At 36.9% G+C, this 18158-nt stretch overlaps 1 protein-coding gene across 1 annotated transcript in view; it reads left to right on the top strand.

Moving 5' to 3' along the window:
• Window positions 1-1333: 1333 nt before the first annotated feature.
• GAP43 (growth associated protein 43) overlaps window positions 1334-18158 on the top strand; it is a gene marked incomplete at its 5' end in the record, with an annotated part of 72375 nt that continues 55550 nt past the window's right edge. The window contains one exon of the mRNA XM_083361957.1: window positions 1334-1363. Coding sequence (XP_083218083.1) covers window positions 1334-1363 — 30 coding nt within the window. The remainder of the gene's footprint in view (window positions 1364-18158) is intronic.

The following is an 18158-nucleotide window of genomic DNA, read 5'->3' as shown; positions in this document are numbered from 1 at the left end:
CATCATCATCATCATCATCATCATTATCATTATCATTATAGTTGAGACTTGTTCTCTTTAAGGTTGGTTTTTAATAGAACATTCAGAGATTTTATAATAGAATGGTAAAAGCAATGCATATAGCAAATGGAACCACTGGTTTGGACAAAAGATGAATGGGAGAACTTGATACAGAATTGAGAGGTGTTAAGCATATCTGCTTGGAATACAGTAGTTCTGGATTTCTTTAGTTGACTATCTGGCTGGTCAAGATACAGTCTGCTCCATATTTGTCTGATTTCATGCATCTGCTACCATACACCTGTCAATGTGTTGAGTGGGGATTGTTCTCAGGGTATAAAAGGATTGCAACTCCATAGTGCAGTTTGCAAGCAAGTTTTTTAAGTCCTATTGAATGGACTTCCTAGTGTGTGCCTATAGATTTGTATACTTAAAGAATGACATCACATGAATTTTTTTTCCTAGTGCTGCATAATGGATGAGCTTAGAAAATGTACTGAGAGAAGTAACAAATGAGAAGCACATACGTTTGAGGGCTATTGGGACATTTGTGGTTTTTGTCAACTATATTCTGTCCATGCAAAACCATGTGCTTATAACACGCTGAAATGCCAGTACTTCTTTGGAGAGGGACATTTATACGCACAGACAAAAACCTCTGCTGGAGTCTAGAGCCCCTGTTTGTTCTTCTTCTACACAATCATGTGTGAATAGTTATTTATTGTTTTTTTTTAAAAGACGCACAAAGAAACGCAGCTGCCTTCCGACCACCATATCTTGCCACACCCCTCCGAACAATCTGCAATGGACTTCCCTTCCTCTCCCCTTTTTCCTAGCAATCTCTGAACAGTGGGAAAGTCGCTGGGTAATTGGATCCAGATTGGATATGTTTAAACATTCATGAGGCTGGCGAAGGACTGAAAGGGGTGGTTGCCTTGATAGTGGGGGTGGGAGGTGGGGGTGGGGAGAAGGGCTAGTCACTGAGAGCCGCCAGCCAACAATTCTGGGAAAAGGGAAAGCGAGCGAGCGAGCAGGCGCGGGCAACAGCATGTGTGATGAGCAATAGCGGTGGACCTTATAGTTACTGCTAACTGCCCCGGTGTCTGCGTGAGTGCGTGTGTGTGTTTGAGTGTGTGAATGTGTGTGTGTGTTTGAGTGTCCGTCCGTGAGTGTGTATGTGTGTGTGTGTGTAAGGAAGAAGGAGGGGAGAGAGAAAGAGAGAGAGGGGAGGGAGTGGAGAGGGTGGGGGAGAGATAAGAGAGAGTGAAAGAGAGAGGAGGAAAAAGGAGAGAGAGAAAGAAGGAACCACAAGGAAGAAGGGGACAATACAATCATGCTGTGCTGTATGAGAAGAACAAAACAGGTAGAGCTGGAGATTTTTATATATATATATCTGTCGGGGAATTCCTAGGCTGTTGACTAAATATTTCTGTATGAGTTGAATGTGTGTCTGTGCGTGTAGGCACAGACAGACAGATACACATACACTTGGCGGGAGAGGCAACTGCTTCTATGAGGCTCTTTCCTTTGCAATTCTTTAAGCATCTTTGCACCGAAGGCTCAGATCACACACCCCTTCCATGAATGCAACGGGTGTGTGTGTACGCGTGTATGTTTTGCCTGTGGAGTCAGAAGGTGGATGGTGGGAAGGCTGTGTAATGATCAGAATTGGGGAAAAACAAGGGGAACCCCCCTCCCCCTGAAACCAACACCTGAGAGAGGGGAAAGTGGGGGATGAAGATGGCATTTCTTAGAAACGTCTGTCTTGGATTTGGAGGATGTGGAGGAGAGAGTTAATTTTGGCTTGAACTGAAGGAGGGAGGGTAGTAATTCCAATTCTGTCCATTCTCCTGAAGATATGATATAAATCTTTCCAAAAACATTAGAAAGGTTTTATATGTTAATGTTGGCTTTGCTAGATACTAACGGGCATGCTGTATAGAGATTTTTGAATCATGGGTGTTTCCCCATCTTCCATTGTAAGGTAATGTAAACTAGAAGAGAGTTACCATTTATTATCTTTTATTTTCTTTTTCTCCTAAATGCGATAGTATTTTTCTAAGCTGAAAATAAATTAGTTGCTAGGAGAAATTTGATGTAGGATGTGCACAATCTGGTAAAGAGATAGAGGACCACGCCTCTGTTAGGTCTAAGCTCTGATGGGATAGGAAAGATGGAATAGAATTAACTTGATGGAAACCTAATTTCTCTGATATTTATTGGTCCAAGGTAATTTATTTTAATGGTAGGAGAGGTGGATTGTGAAGATATTGGGAAGGCATCTTGCACCTGGCCATTAAATAAGGATGATCCAGAATAAAAATGGGCAAAAATACCCTGTCTTCTGTTCTTCTGTCAATATACTTATTATGCCAAACTTTATCTCCTTAGAATCATCAATGTACTCAAAATCCTGCTTTAGGAGGAATAATATGGATTTATCCACGTGGATTTATTGAAATCATAAAGGATTTTTGGCCTTTTGATATTTGTACCTGTAAAAAGGCTTTAATATATGTTTCTTAAAGAGAAATGCACTTTTCCAGTGAAAGAAAACCTACTCTTTTAGAAACTGATATTGCCTAATGCAGTATTCTACCAATAAGGAAAAATAATATGATCCTATAAAAATCTTGGTTGAAGTAATCACTGCAGATATATTTGATTCAAAAATGTAAAATGTATTTTCAAAGCAGCATATTGTTGGAAAGGTAGTCTGGCAAACCACTAGGGTGGGGCTGGTGAGACGAACTTCCCTTTGCAATAGTGTTATTATTCTCCATACATGTTTGGGACTTCTGTTGGTATTGCACTTAGTAAAACCTGAAATAATATGGAAATAAAACATGGATTAGCCAGAAGATCATGGGGGTGAAAACAAGGAAGGAGGAGGTAGAAGGCAGACAGAAAGACAAATTAAAAACAGTGAATGGTGAAGCTTAGTAACTGATCAAATAAGGTAGAATCCTTTCAAGGTTTGGAAATGATAGGCTGTAAACACCATGTCAATCATCTTTTCAAAACCGAGCTACAAAAGAGGTGTGAAAAATCCATTTCTTGCCTTAGAAATCCTATTTTTTCATGATTTTTTAAATAGATATATGAATCTGTGGCAAAGAAGCTGCTAAATCACAAAAATACAAGCACAATCAAAAGGCAAACCTCTTCATACATCCTTTATGTGACGTATTTTCATAAATGCATGGATACAGTCGGAAATGGTATAGATCTAAACATACTCATCAATATATAAATCAATGTAGTTTTGCAGACACAAAGAGACACACCCAGAAATGTATACTCTGGTACACATATTTATAACAGCACATAGAAGTGCAACTTCTACTTTGACACACCCACCTACACATGTATCCCCAGTCTTAGCCTTTGAGCCATACTGCATTTTGTATACGCATAAGCCAATTACACTCACCCAAAAAAAATGCACAAAAAGTTTTCAACCATTCCATAAAATTCTCATCTGAAAAAGGGCAGACCCTTTCCCTGTTTGACCCTTGTCTCCCTTTTCTCTACAGCCATTCAGAAAAGGAAAGCTAAATAAGAGTGATGCCATCAAATTACTAGGATAGGAAGTGGGTGTTTCTAAATCATAGGGAGGTCTCCCTGCTACCTAGGGAATCCCTCCATGGATTTGTATGCAAAATGCAAATAACAGAAATTGTATGTTAATTGTATCGGGTGCATATCTGCATTTGTCCATACCCATGTGTTTGTCAGATACATTGTATCCTATAAAGATAAATTTAAGATATAAATAAAATTAATTCTATAATATTTTTGGGTTTTATGATACATTTCATCTGCCCCAACCAATTTCTCTAGGTTATATTGAAATGACAAAACCTATTGACAGTGGCATTAGCCTGATTTCTAATATACCCCTTATGATTTTCAAAACACATTCTTACAATGTTGAGAGGCACTGTAGATGGCAAATAGGAATGCGGAGTTGGACAATTGTAATCATGCACTCCTGAAGCTGATACCACATTCTGTGTCTGGAGATACTGAATTGACTAGATATGCTTCTCCATGAAGCAGCATCTCCTGTATGCATGTATGTATGCAGGAGATAAGTGCGTGGATGCTCAATAGTGAACAGAATGAATGATTGAAATGGGAATCAGCGTTTCTCACTTGTAGTTGAAATTATTCTTATCTTGCTTAATATGTTTTTGGTTTCAACACATTAATTCTTAAGAGAAAGAGAGGTTTGAACTATGCCACACCCATGAAGCTGAAAGAAGGGGAGGGGTAGAAGAAAGAGGTAGATAGAAAAAGGCTGCATTTCATTCCTTTTCCACATGAGCAGCAAGGATAAGCAGGACTCATCTATCTATCTATCTGTCTGTCTATCTATCTATCTATCTATCTATCTATCTATCTATCTATCTATCTATCTATCTATCTATCTGTCATTTTTCCATGTAATATAACTGGAAAGGAAACTAGAGGACTGTTGCTGTAATCACAGGCAGATAATGCACTACCTATTAACACTAGAAATGCCAGAAATGGTGGGGGGGGGAAGGGAAGACAGGAGGATGGGAAGAAAAAAAAGCAGAGTCAACTCTGAAAGGAGGTTTTATTATTTTAGCCTATTTCAAGTCTCATTTGAAAATAACCTAATTCTGCCTCCTGCTGCAAAGATTGCAAACTCATGGGGGTATTGTTTTTATACCATTAAATGCTGAAACAGAAAGGAGGGAATGAAGAGGTGAAACAGCTTTCTCTTTGGGGGTAGAGTAGGTTGAAAAGAGGAAGCAGACACCTGATTATTACAGTAAGTGGGTTATATAGTAATAAGCCAGTAGAACTCAGCCAATTTCATTCACCATAAACCTAAATCAAACTGAGGTAGTGATGCTAGGGAACTTTTCACAACTTTTTAATTTCAGCATGCAGGTTTTTCATGGTTTTATGATTTGGCAGATTATGTGTTCCTTTTCTGATGTCTTTAAAGACTTCTAATAAATCAAATGGAAACACTAACTCTTGATTCTCCCTTTCTTTTCTCTCTCCCTTAGAAATTTTCTGAACTCCTTGGTTATTATAGGAATTGATTTTTCATAAATCACTTACTGTAACCCATCTCTTACTGCATGTATGAACATCCCAGGAGGCTTCACTGAATGCAGTTCTTCCATAATGTAAAAAGCAACAAAGATGATTAGTAGACTATGTCATTATTTTCTTGCAAGCACAACTTTTCTATCAGTATTCATTCTATAATAGCACTCATCAGAGGTTTAGGGTTTCTGATAAAATATTTAAAATAATATGTAGGCACAAGTGTGTGGGGCATACATGCAGTATTCTATTCTAAACTCAACAAATATTTGCATGCAGAAGAAAGTAATTCTTCAGATGAAGATACATTTATTTGTTATTGTTGTTCATTGGGAAATTCCTCAAATCATTTATTTATAATAAAACGAAAGCTTTTATAAAACCCGTAAAGGAAAGATTGCTTAACCAACAGCTGTCCCTCAGTGCAATGATGAGATGATGTGATTTTCCTAAAGGCAGCATTTCCAGATTATGAGTTCAGTATACATTATTTTGGCTGCAGATATATTGCATCCTTTTCAAAACATATCTTGTTTTGCTGTGATTAGTTTATGAAATATTCCTTGCTGCAGGGAACAGGAGTATGGTGTTCACAAACTGACAGACAGGTTTTGTGTCTCATACGGATGCTCTGTTGCATGTTGATGTGGTGGAAGGCTGCAAGGCTTTGCATCTCCTCTTCATGGGTAATCTCTTCCTCCTGTTAAAACCAAATTCCAAATATGTTTTGGCCAATAATTTGGAGGCATGCATTATTGCAAGACAATGCATGTCTTTAAAAAACACAAACCCACATCATTAGGAGTTTTGTTTTTCCTCTTTCCTCTTCCTGAAGAGTCATTTGTGTTATCTAAGAGTTTGGAGTATCCTATTTTGAATGTATTAAAAAAACCAAGAGGATATTCAGTTTTTCAAAGAAGGATATTGCTTTGTCTATCAGCTGTCTTCTGCATCATTCTTAAAGATGGCTGTTTTCAGGAATACAAAATAAATAAATTTTCATAATTATAAACAGTGACATTGAATAAATATAGTACGGTCATTGATCAGCATTTTAGAATGAAAAAATACACCAGTCCTTTGGAGGTTATGAAATTACATATGTCATGTGATTTCAGTGTTATGGATGGGTCAGAGAATTACTAAGGACTGCTATCATATTGGGTTTGGCATTGTATGAGAAAACATCATATCATTCAGTTTATGTTAGCAGCATTTTTACTTCTTAAGTGTGTAGCAAAAGGTTCAGCTTCTGCATTCAAAGTGCTTTAATAACCAAAGACAACTATTTTGGCTTACAAAGAGAAAATCTCATAGCTATTTTTCCCTACATTTGGCAGAACAAATGTTTATTTACTAATAAATATTAATATACATTGATAACTAAATAGCTAATGAACAGATGCCTAAGGCAACTATTTTATTCACCTAACAGGAGGGATAATTTTGATGTGATATATGGCACTAGTGTTGCAAGTAACTACTATATGCAGTCTGCTGGGTAGCTCATAAAAAGTAGCTGTTGCATATCTTAACTACTTTATTGTACCATATAATACAAGTATGTTACTCATTATATTGAAAAAGTATATAGAGTTTTTCAAAATATTGTAAATGCACTTTTTAAAACTTTTCATCAAGTTTCTGTCAATTTTCAGTGTTTTTATTGTTTTAAAAAATGAACCCCCCCCCCCCCACATATTATGTTCTTTGAATATATGTGCCACCATGGCTTTTAATACAAAATAATCACAGGTCTGAGCTCTTAGCCTTGCTTTGTGATTAAGGGGCTTCCACACCAGTTGGCCATGCTTTACAAGCACTATAAGAAAAACTGTTTCTATGCAGCTGTCCATACAGTACTCTTGTGGATGAAGAGGGAGCGAAGAAAACAAAAATAAAAGCTAAAACGACTCCCCCCAACAGCAGACACATTTGAATGGTCTGGACAGATAAAAGCTATGGAGAAAAAAAATCCAAGCCATGGAGGTCAGTACATGGGAACCATAAGAACTATAGATGTATATGAAAGTCAAAATTTTAACTTGTCATAAGATATAGAATGGGCATTTTTTTTGCTTAGTTTCCTGAATTCAAAGAAAAGTTCTTTGAAAACAATCTGTCACCCCTCTCTCTCTCTCCCTCCCTCCCTTCCTCTCCCTCTCTTTCTCTCCCCCCCTTTGGATTTTTTTCTTCTTACTCTTTCCTCAGAAAAAGTTTTCTCTAATTAATTTTGGATTAAAAGAAAAAATCCACAAATTCCTAAAATAGTGAAATTGTAATATTTAAAAAATGAATTGATTTTTGCTTTACCAAAGTACCTTCCCTTGGTTGTCCCTCCTATATTCTGCATATTATTGAGGTGTGTGGGATGTTTCCTGAAATCTAGTCTCAGGGGTGATGATCTTCAGATGAATGATGCAACTGAGGCTAACCTGGGTAGATCCTCCCTCCTGCTTTAGTACCTGGTAGATGGGAAAGGTCCATGTCCTTGCATCATCCACAGATAATACTCAGCCACCCAGAAGTGTATCCCCTTTTAATTAATGTGATGTGTGAAGTGTCCAAAGTGCCTAACTGACTTTCAGAATTCCTTGCAAGTTAGAGATGCAGCTATGGATTTTGTGAAGATACTCAGTATGTGCTTATTGTTACTGAATGACATCTGTTGAATATATTAATGAGCTCCCCATTTGTGTACTCTATTTTTATGCCAGTAAAGAGAGATTTCCGATCTACAGCCACCATTTGAAAATAGCAAAATGCTTATTCTTGTACTACATTCACCTGTTGGATTTCCACTGAGTTTGTTTTTCTGCTCATGTAATTCTTTCTTTATATGATCCTGAAATAACACTAGGATGCTTCACTCACTTCTGACTTATAAATGTACTTAATATCGTATAAACTATTCACAGTTCTCAGACTCTGGGTCACAGTAGTCTTCACTGAGATCTTTTATGAAAGAAAAAAACTCCTCAAGATGTTTTTCTTCAATATGTACAAAACATTAATTACCAGCTGTAACTCAAGTCAATCAAGAGACATTCTTGCTTGATTCAGTGAAAATGAAGGAGCAAAAGCTAATGACTGTGTGTGTGTGTTATGTGTGTGTGTGTGTGTGAGATGAATGGAGAATATGTTTAAAAAAGGGAAAAAGCAGAGGCGAGCTTGTGAAAAAGAGCTGGGCCTTCCAGTTTATACATGTCTGAGTCATTCAGGTCAGAGAATAAATAAAACATTTACCAAAGTTTGTTTTTCTTAGAATATAATTGTTCTTTATATTAAACTCAGCTAATTTATTGCATCAGCAGCAGCAAAGACAACAAAGATTCCTCTGACATAGAGACTAATAAAGACTAATACATGTAAAGTGGCGTTATCCTTTCTTTAATATTTTTATATGATAGATTGCTTGATTGGTTCCATGAATCTTCTTCCATCTTGGATAAAGACTATCAGAGGTATCCAAACTTGAAAGGTAGTTTGTGATTTAAAGAGTATTGTCCATGAGAACTGAAAATCAGCTCTGTCCTGATTTGTTTTTGCAATTATATAGACTCTTATGCCAAGTCACATACCAGTTTCACCATCCCACTGATTTCATGCATATGTGTGTGAAGATGGATGTCTGTAGAGTAAGGGTAAGGGTTTGAATTACTAGGCAGCATCTATTTTGTCTTGTAGAAATTGATATATGGATGATAAGGAGTTCTTAGTTTACTAGGCAATGTTTATGTTACTAGGTTTTTTTCTTAGATGTTGTCTGCCTCTTGCTATTATACAGACAATTCATTCACATTCACAACAATGCAACTTTTCATGAAGAAACCATAATGATTTGCTTATGTGAAAAAATAATGTTAGGGGAAATGTGGATGTAATTGTAGTTAGTGCAATAAAGGTGCTATTCCTTTTTTTTTTTTTAAAAGTAGTACTTTGTCCTCCTACTCTTCATTTGGTTTTGGATTTTGGATGTCTGTCTGTTCAGCTTCCTCTTTAAAATGTGATTTTAGTTTTAGGTAATTAGTCTCATCTTCAAATTTTTCAAATCCTTCTCGGTGTTCATTTTATTCTGGCTTCTTCCTTCCTTTGGTCCATTTTCAAACTGCTTTCTTAAAAGACTCATTTGTATTCATTGCACTAAACCAGACATGTCAAACTTGCAACGTCATGTGATGTTGCGTGATGTATTGGGACTGTTTTGCTATTGCCGGCAATGGGGTGGGCGCAGTTTCTGCGTGACGCATCTGGCCCGCGGGCCGGCAGTTGCCACCCCTGCACTAAACCTATATCCAAAAGGTTAATTTGCATACATTTCTGCTTAGAGGTACATCATCTCATCTGCCTGAGGTACTGCTGAAATCAGAAATCATATTCCAAACAGGTGTACTTTGTAGTCTCTGAGAGGTGAAGTTGGCTGAGAAATGAATTTACTATTGAATTCCTTGATTTAATATAACATAATGTCATCAACCATCACCTGCTGTTAATCTTTAGCATCTGATAGAGAGTTGCAGTCTCACAAAATGGTAGTGTAATATGAATACTGTGGTTATCCCTTGACCTAGTCCCAATAAAATTATTTTTTCTGTTGAAGGCAAAAATGTCCTGTGAAAATGAGTTTTGCAGTTAATTATATGTGTGAAGAAGTCATTCTTTTTGTCTCTCTTGCATGTAATAAGAGTGATCAGTGATTTTTAAAGGTTATTCCGCTTTATTTATTCTTATCACACTCATCATGTTTTCTACAAACAGAAAAAAACTACTTAGCTTTTCCTTAGTCATCTTTTTTTAACAAGCCTGTTCACACTTGCTTTTTAAAAATACCATTGTCAGAGCATTTTTTTCTAGATAAGATAACCATAATTGCACTACTGCTCAAAATCAGGAATTTAAACTTGTTTTCTTAATAATTTCTTTTATGTTTTTCCTTCTGTCTGATTAGCATCACTGTAGCTGAACTAATCACATCAGAACCTCCAGATTTAGTGAAGGATTTTAAGCCTTTCTTGTAATGTCTAGGCATGACCCTTGATTGAATCAATACTTTCTCTTCATAGGGATTTATGGAAGCAGTAGTGGCTGGCTTTGAAGGGTATAGACATAGCTGAAGCTGTCATCTTTCAGCTAGCTAAGAAATTCGACTTAATGATAAACACGAGCACAAAAAAGAGGGTTTGTTTTGAGGGAAACAGAAATGTGATTTTAACCTTTTTGTCTATTTCATTATCAAGCTCAAGAAGGACAAAGTGAGGCCATTGGCATGGGAATACATAAGCATACATTTAAGAATGTGATAAAATGCAGCATTTGCAACTTCATAAAATTTTAAATTTTAATCTGGTGAAATTGTAGTTGATGGCCATGTCCGGATATTGCCCATTGCATAGATAGGGGTTCAGGTGGACTCGTACTTTTGGTATTTCAGGTATTACACACCTGACCTATGTCTGCTTTCCTTAAAAAAAGGTGTGTGTATGTGTAGAACAGCAGTTCCCAACCTTTTCTATACTCCGCACCCCTAGAATGCTTCTGATACATTCTCGCACCCCTTACAAAAGTTCAAAATAATGGCACGAATTATGCATATCACTATAATTTTGAAAACCCAAGTTTTGGCACCCCCTGGAATATTGTCTCACACCCCCAGTTGGGAACCCCTGGTGTAGAATAATCAATAGCCTGCAACATCTTTTCTGCACATATTTAGAAATAAATATTTTCAATGAATATGAACAGCAGTTGATTATGGATGGTTCCAAGAGCTGTTCAATATTCTCCTTCATGACTTCATAACTCCCCTAAGGCTAAAGAGGACTTAATTATGTACAAATATGGTAGCCAAGCAAGTTTTTGATTTCCAGCGCCCTGTTTAGTTGCCTTTTACTGTATTACATAGGTACCTGGTCTTTATTTGTGTCTCCACAGTGGCCAATTACATATTTGAAGGAAGCTAGAAAATACAATATTTGAGGCTAAGTAATAGATTAAGGAAGATTGCTTTATATTACATGACTTCCTAAATTAATCTTTAGCCAGTTTCATTGAATATAAAATAAAATATCTTGAAAACTCTGTGTATATGTTATATACAGAGCACAATTGTTGATGAATGGCAATTTGAGACTAAATTTGTATGACAAAATAGTAGTCTATTTCTTCAGATGTTGGGTAGTAGATGGGAAATACATAAAATAAATAATATATAGTTTAGAACAAAATATGAAATGTGATAATGCAAATGCAGTTCACATATATTGCACAATAAGAATACTGTTCAAAGAAACCTTTATGTTGAACTAAAGGTCAACAAAAACCAATATTTTTAGTGCCTGCTCAGTTATAGGAGCACAGTGGTTAGAATGCAGTATTGCAGGCTAATACAGCTGACTGCCAGGAATTCAATCCTCACCAGCTCAAAGTTGACTCAGCTTTCCATCATTCCGAGGTTGGCAAAAGGAGAGCCCAGATTGTTGGAGGCAATATGCTTAACTCTGTAAACCGCTTAGAGAGGGCTGGCTGTAAAGCACTATGAGGTGGTATATAAGTCTAAATGCTATTGCTTGCTATTGCTATAACAAGTTTTGTGAATCCATACCGAAACACTGTACCAGGTAGATTAAAATTAACATCCATTGCTTCTTCGTATTTTTGCTTTCCAGTTTGATTTGTAACTAAATTCTGAGTGTATTAAAACTGTAATAGACAACTACCCAGGAACCAGACTTTAATTTTTGTTTTTGATAGTCTGGGGTTTTCATTGTAGTGTCAGGCTCTGAATATTCATGGTGGGAAATTTCTTTTTTTAAAAAAATAGACTCACCTCTTAACAATTTCTATTTTACTTCTTGTTTGCCAAAAACCTGCATAAAAGTATAATATTACGTTGTGATTGTGTGATCTTTCTGGAAAGTGGAGATTCATTCAGTGTAAGATTAGATTATACAACCTAGGACAAGCTATCTCTAAAACCTGACTGAACAAGTGTCAAGTCTTATTGTCATCATTTTTTAATAAATAAAAAATAATCTCAACTGTATAAATTGCTGGATTTATACATGTGTGGTGGCCTGCTGTGAGATTGAAGTCCTGTTGATTTTTGTGTGTGTGACTCTCTCTTTTCATAGAGCTTTATCTTGTATGTGCCTAATTAGGAGAGGACTACAATTGGTTTCCAGAGTTTCACTTCTAAGACAAGTTCTGAAGAGAACTGGCTCCATTTGAATTCCTCTGCTTCAGCTGCAAACAAACAGGGTTGCAGTTAGACCAGACCAGTGGTGGGATTCAAATATGTGAACAACCGGTTCTATGTGTGGATGCTGCTTCCGGAAGTCCATTCTGGGCAACAAAAAATTAGCTACCAGTTCTTCCGAAGTGGTGCGAACCGGCTGAATCCCACCACTGGACCAGACCCTATGTCAGGGCTTGTTTGATGAAGTCTACTTCATGCTTGGTGTTTCACCTAGGGACTTCTTATTTATGACTATTTATATGTGGCTTTAATCCAAACAAGGGTCTAAATGATTTGTAAAACAAGAACATAGAAATAAGAACAGTGGTAAATCAGAAATCAAAGCACAACAGCAATACTCCAATGGAAAGCTAATGATTAGTATCTTGATAAAAATGTTTATAGTAAAAGGAATTTCCTTTAGATTCAAAGAATGAAAGTTCCTTCTGCTAGAACAGATACTGGAATAACAGTAAGTAGTAGCAGGAAACTATTTGTATTCTCTATTTATTCAAGTGAAGCAATCAAAGAGTGAGTGTGAATCCCAACTGTCCTCAGAACTTCAATACCAGTTGAAATGCCTTCTGCTAGTGAACAGATGGTCCAATCATACTTCAGCCAAGTAAAGGCCTTGTGCTATCAGATGTAAGCATCTGCAAGAGAATTTCTTTTTGAGGCATAATAACAGCATTAGGAACAGAATACTGCATGTCAGTGGGCATGGTGTTAAGCTGCTCAAAATACAAGACATGGAAACTTATGGGTAAACTATAGAAATAATATGCTCTATAACACAAGATTTCATTTAATTTTGAAACTCTTCTGGTTGTTTATTAGATAAATTTAGGAAACAATTTAAAATAAATATGAGTATGTAACCAACAACTCACTGAGAATCAGGTGGCATACAAGTTTAAAAAATTATCTTATTTCAAAAACATTCATGGCTGATATTTTTTTTCAACTGAAGAGAGCCTAATAATCCTCTATGAACATTATGATTGTGATTAATATTTCCAATTATCATTTTTTCAATTAGTATTCTCTAATAGTATTATGAACAGAATACTACTGCTTGTAAGCAGTATTATGAACATTATCATATATTATCATATTATCATATTCAGAGCAGTTGTGGGATTCATATATGTGAACAACCAGTTCTCTGTGTAGATGCCACTTCCAGAAGTCCATTCTGGGCCAGGGCAACAAAAAATTAGCTACCAGTTCGGCCGAAGTGGTGCGAACTGGCTGAATTCCCACCACTGATTCAGAGACATCTCTTATTCAGAGACATGAATTTCTTCACAAGTGTATTGTTTCTTTATAAACCAGTCACCTTTTTACTGTGTTGTTTTTCTTTGAATAAATTGTCCGATCAGTTCATTTACATAATGCAAAACAGATTATATTTGCTTCCCTTCAAATCCTGTAGTTTGTTACTCTGTGCTTTGCTTATTGGTCTCCTTTACTGCAGTGCAACTGAGTACTCTTACCTGTTTTATGCCTCCTCCATTACCATGTGCAATTATGTTCCTAATATCTAGCAGTCTGTGATGTTGTCTCCTTCTTCCTTATAATTTCATTTAAAATTCTTTTGTTAAGATATATTTATTTATTTATTTAGATTTATATACCTCCCTTTCCCGAAGGACTCAGGGCGGTTTACAGGGCATTTAAAAAAGAGTCAATACAAATGTTAAAACAAATTAAAAAAGATTAAATAAAACCCTGAGAACAGTAAAAACCCCAATTAAAATTAAAATTAAAAAATTCTCAGCCTGGGCCAGAGAGCTCGAGGAGCCAGGTCTTCAGGTCCCGGCGGAATGAACAGAGGTTGGGGGCAGTCCTAAGCTCCGCAGGCAGCTGGTTCCACAGGGCAGGCGCACCCACTGAGAAGGCCCTACCCCTGGGTATTACCCGCCGGCAATCTTTAACCGGCGGCACCCTGAGAAGATCCTCCCTGTGGGAGCGCACTGGACGAAGGGAGCTTGATGCTGGCAGCAGGTGTTCCCTCAAATATCCCAGACCCTCGCCATTTAGGGCTTTATAGGTCATCACCAGCACCTTGAATCTCACCTGAAGGGCAACCGGAAGCCAATGCAGCTCACGGAGTAGAGGTGTTACATGGGAGTATCGGGAGACCCCCATCACGACTCGCGCGGCTGCATTCTGCACCAGCTGAAGCCTCCAGGTGGTCCTCAAGGACAGCCCCATATATAAGTCTTTTTTCCATTTATTCCTGCCTTTCCTACCTAGGAGGTTTTTTATATAAATCAGTGACTACATCATGGTGTAGAAATGCATTTTTCCCCCGCATGATATCATATTCCTTGCCAGATGTTCATTTCCTTTCTTGATCTTGACCACTAGTAAGTAAGTAATTGATAAGTAAGAAAGAGTGGTAATCTTTTTACCACATCCTGAGATTTGAAATTTTAGTATGGAAAGCAAGCTTCAACCACCTAAGATAGTTCCAGCATCCTAATTCCAGTATAAGATTCTCAAGGAACAAAAAAGTGGATGTACATGGAAACCAGCACCTGGAACCCAGCACACTTGTCACAATAATGTATCTAAATTGCACATAGCTGCTTTTGTCTCCCACTACCACCATGTTTTTATTCCTTGGTAGAATTTTTGTTGGCCCTGCTGGAGTTGAGAATCCTGGAGAGTTAGGATGCTTAGAACTATCTTAGGTAGTTGAAGCTTGCTTTCTACATTAAAATTTCCAATTTCACCATTCCAGTGGTGATGAACTTCCCAATTTATCTTCTCTGTCTGGTTACATATTTCCAAGAACTCATTATTGCCACTGGAATGCCATCTTCCTCCTTGGGGCCCTTCTCTTGTCTCCTGTGTTTCTGGCAATTCTCTTTTCCTTGTCCCCCTTGGAAGTCTAATCCAACTGCCTGAATGGAATGGTATCTGTATGATATTTACATGGTTCTTCAGCAAGTCTTCAAGAAAAAAAGCTCCAATGTTTTTACCTTCTCCAAGGAAATAGTAAGATAGGATTACTTTACCCTTCTGATAGGACACAAATATAGCCAAACAAACAAGCCACAAGATCATGGAGCTAAGATTATAGACAAGGGAAAAAAATGGGCAATACAAAAGTTTAATAACAGTAGCAACTATGGGAAGAAACAGGAGTGTGGAAGAAATGTGGGTGCTGTATGACCATGTCTGACCGGCTTCTTTATCTCCACCCAACCTCAGAGAGTCTAGAATAATGTGTCAGTTCTTGATGAGCTTAGAGCAGTTGAAGATGCTATAGTGATTTTTATAGAAAACAGTAGTGACAGATGCAAGGTGGCTACAAAGGTCTAAAGGCATATAGAGGGAATTTCTTCTGAAAAATAATGGTTACTCCATTTGTTGTTCCCTTGTGTAGAGTATAGACCTTAGAAACCTTAACCATGTGTCCAGAGGTATAGAAAAGGACACCTTTAGCTTAGCAGTAAAGGCCATCTTAGAAATTTAGTAGCTAAATGAAAAACAAGAGTGTAGATCTCCACAAAGAAATGTAGAGAAAATCTCCAGTGAAAAAGAGCAGAAATGAGTTTAGATGAGGTACTTCTGGCTATGCTATATTGTGCATATATATATATTAAATATATGGGATACCTTTTTTAGCTTTATTGTTGGTAAATCAATTTGCAGCAGGGAATGATCTTTATCTTCTGCCCACTGTAACTTTAATCTGTATGGATCTCACATACTTTTGAGCAAAATAAAAGCAAAGAGATTTGCAGACCAATCATACAATATTGTATGCATTTCAATTTTCAGATAGTAAAGAAGCTATCATATTATTGGATGATAATGTATTTCCCTATAATAAAAAACACCTGCGTTTCACTATAATAAATACAAATTTTGGACAGAAATAGTGCCATCCTACTTCAGTTATATTCAAAAATGTTTTTAATGCCCAATTGGGTGGGTATCAAGTATGGGATTCAGCCAGTTCGCACCACTTTGGCACCACTGGTAGCTAATTTTTTGTTGCCCAGGCCCAGAATGGACTTCCGGAAGTGGCATCCACACAGAAAACTGGTTGTTCACATATTTGAATCCCACCACTGGTGGGAATCACATTTATCAGAATGTGAAAGTTGTTATGGATTCAATCAGCTTTAAAGAATTTCCTAAAATTTGGTTTCTATTGAAGTGATAATTTCTTTCTGATCTGATTTTCATTGATTTCTTCTCCCTTTTTGTAGCGTGCTCTCTACACACATGTTTATTCTGACCAAGTTAGCAACATGCCTAATTATCCTAATTATAAGTATTCTGTGTTTCATTAGCTCCTTCTGCTATAGTGACTGTTCATTCATTTCTGGGGAGAAAATGTGGCTTCATTGATTAAAATCAGACTTCTGATGACAGATGAAAAGGAGGAGGTGTAATCAGAACAGAAAGATTATAAATTCTATTAGGAAAATATGATTAATGTGAGGATGTATGGTTTCTGCAGAAACCCTAGCCAATAAAGGTCATTCCACTTGAAATGTATAGAGCTTGCAATCTAAACAATTCCAGAAGGCAAAAGATTGGGGCTGTAATGTGCTATTAGAAAACAAAAAAAGCATTCAGCAGTTCACTAGCACAGAACATAACAAAAGCTCACCTGGTTGAAATTAACAAAGATTTTCTAGTGGAGGAAATGCTCAACATATTGATAAAATGACACAAAATTAGATTACTAATTCCTTAGGAGATGGACTAGTGAAGTGCACTGAAAGTAACAGAATGAAAACAAGTATAAAGGGTTTTATTTCATCTGGGAGATAAAAAAGTCAAATGTACTAAGCAATAGTACTAAGACTTATATAATGCTCCATAGTGTTTTGCAGCACTCTCTGGGTGATTTACAATGTCAGCATATTGCCCCCAACAATCTGGGTCTTCATTTTACTCAGCTCAGAAGAATGGAAGGCTGAGCAAACCTTGAGCCCTGTCAGGATCAAACTCCAGGCTGTGGGCAGCATTAGCCTGCAATACTGTATTCTAACTACTCTGCCACCAGGACTCCTAAGTATAAGTATAGGTTATAGGGATACCTACCTTGGTAATATACTTGTGAAAACAATCTTAGCATATTAGCTTAGTCAGCAATGTAATGTGGCTGCAAAAAAAGGTGAACATAGTTTAAGGCTACATCAACTGAAAAATATTTCAAATCATAGAAAGTAGTAATTTCTATTTAATAAATGTATAAAGGCTTAGAAATATGGGCATCATATAATTAAATATAATGCAATGCTTAAAAACAAGTCCAAATAACATCACATAGTGCTAAATATAACACAGGGAAAAGCTTCCAGTAACCCAGATAGATTATACCCTAAATGGTTAAAAGGTCAATACCTCCCTGAGCTCGGGGAAGAAATTGAGTGTTTAAAGATCGTTTAAAGATTTGTAGAACCAGAACATGGAAGTCATTACAAAGGAAAGGCAGTTCAACACAAACATACTTCTAGGTCCCATCAAATGGGTTTCCTTAAGAGAAAAGATATGAAGCATGCCTGGTCTTTCAAATCTTATGGGGCAAGCAGAAATGATGGGATAGAGGAGACCCCAAATAGCAAAGCTGTATGCCATCAAGGGTTTTATAAATGATAACTAGCAACTTGAGTTGCATCTGTAAGTTTACTGGTAACCAGTGCAGCATATGCAGTGAAATGTTATATGAGCATACTGAAATGCACCTATAACTGCTTACAGCTTATGAATGAACTTCAAGAACAGCTCCATGTAATGCTCATTGCAATACTCCATGCTGCTTTGGTTGAACACAATCCCAAGAACTTTTCTGTTTAACACA

Source organism: Vipera ursinii (genome assembly GCF_947247035.1).
Source record: "Vipera ursinii genome assembly, chromosome: 4".
Taxonomy (NCBI): Eukaryota; Metazoa; Chordata; class Lepidosauria; order Squamata; family Viperidae; genus Vipera; species Vipera ursinii.
This window is presented reverse-complemented; position numbering and strand designations above follow the sequence as displayed.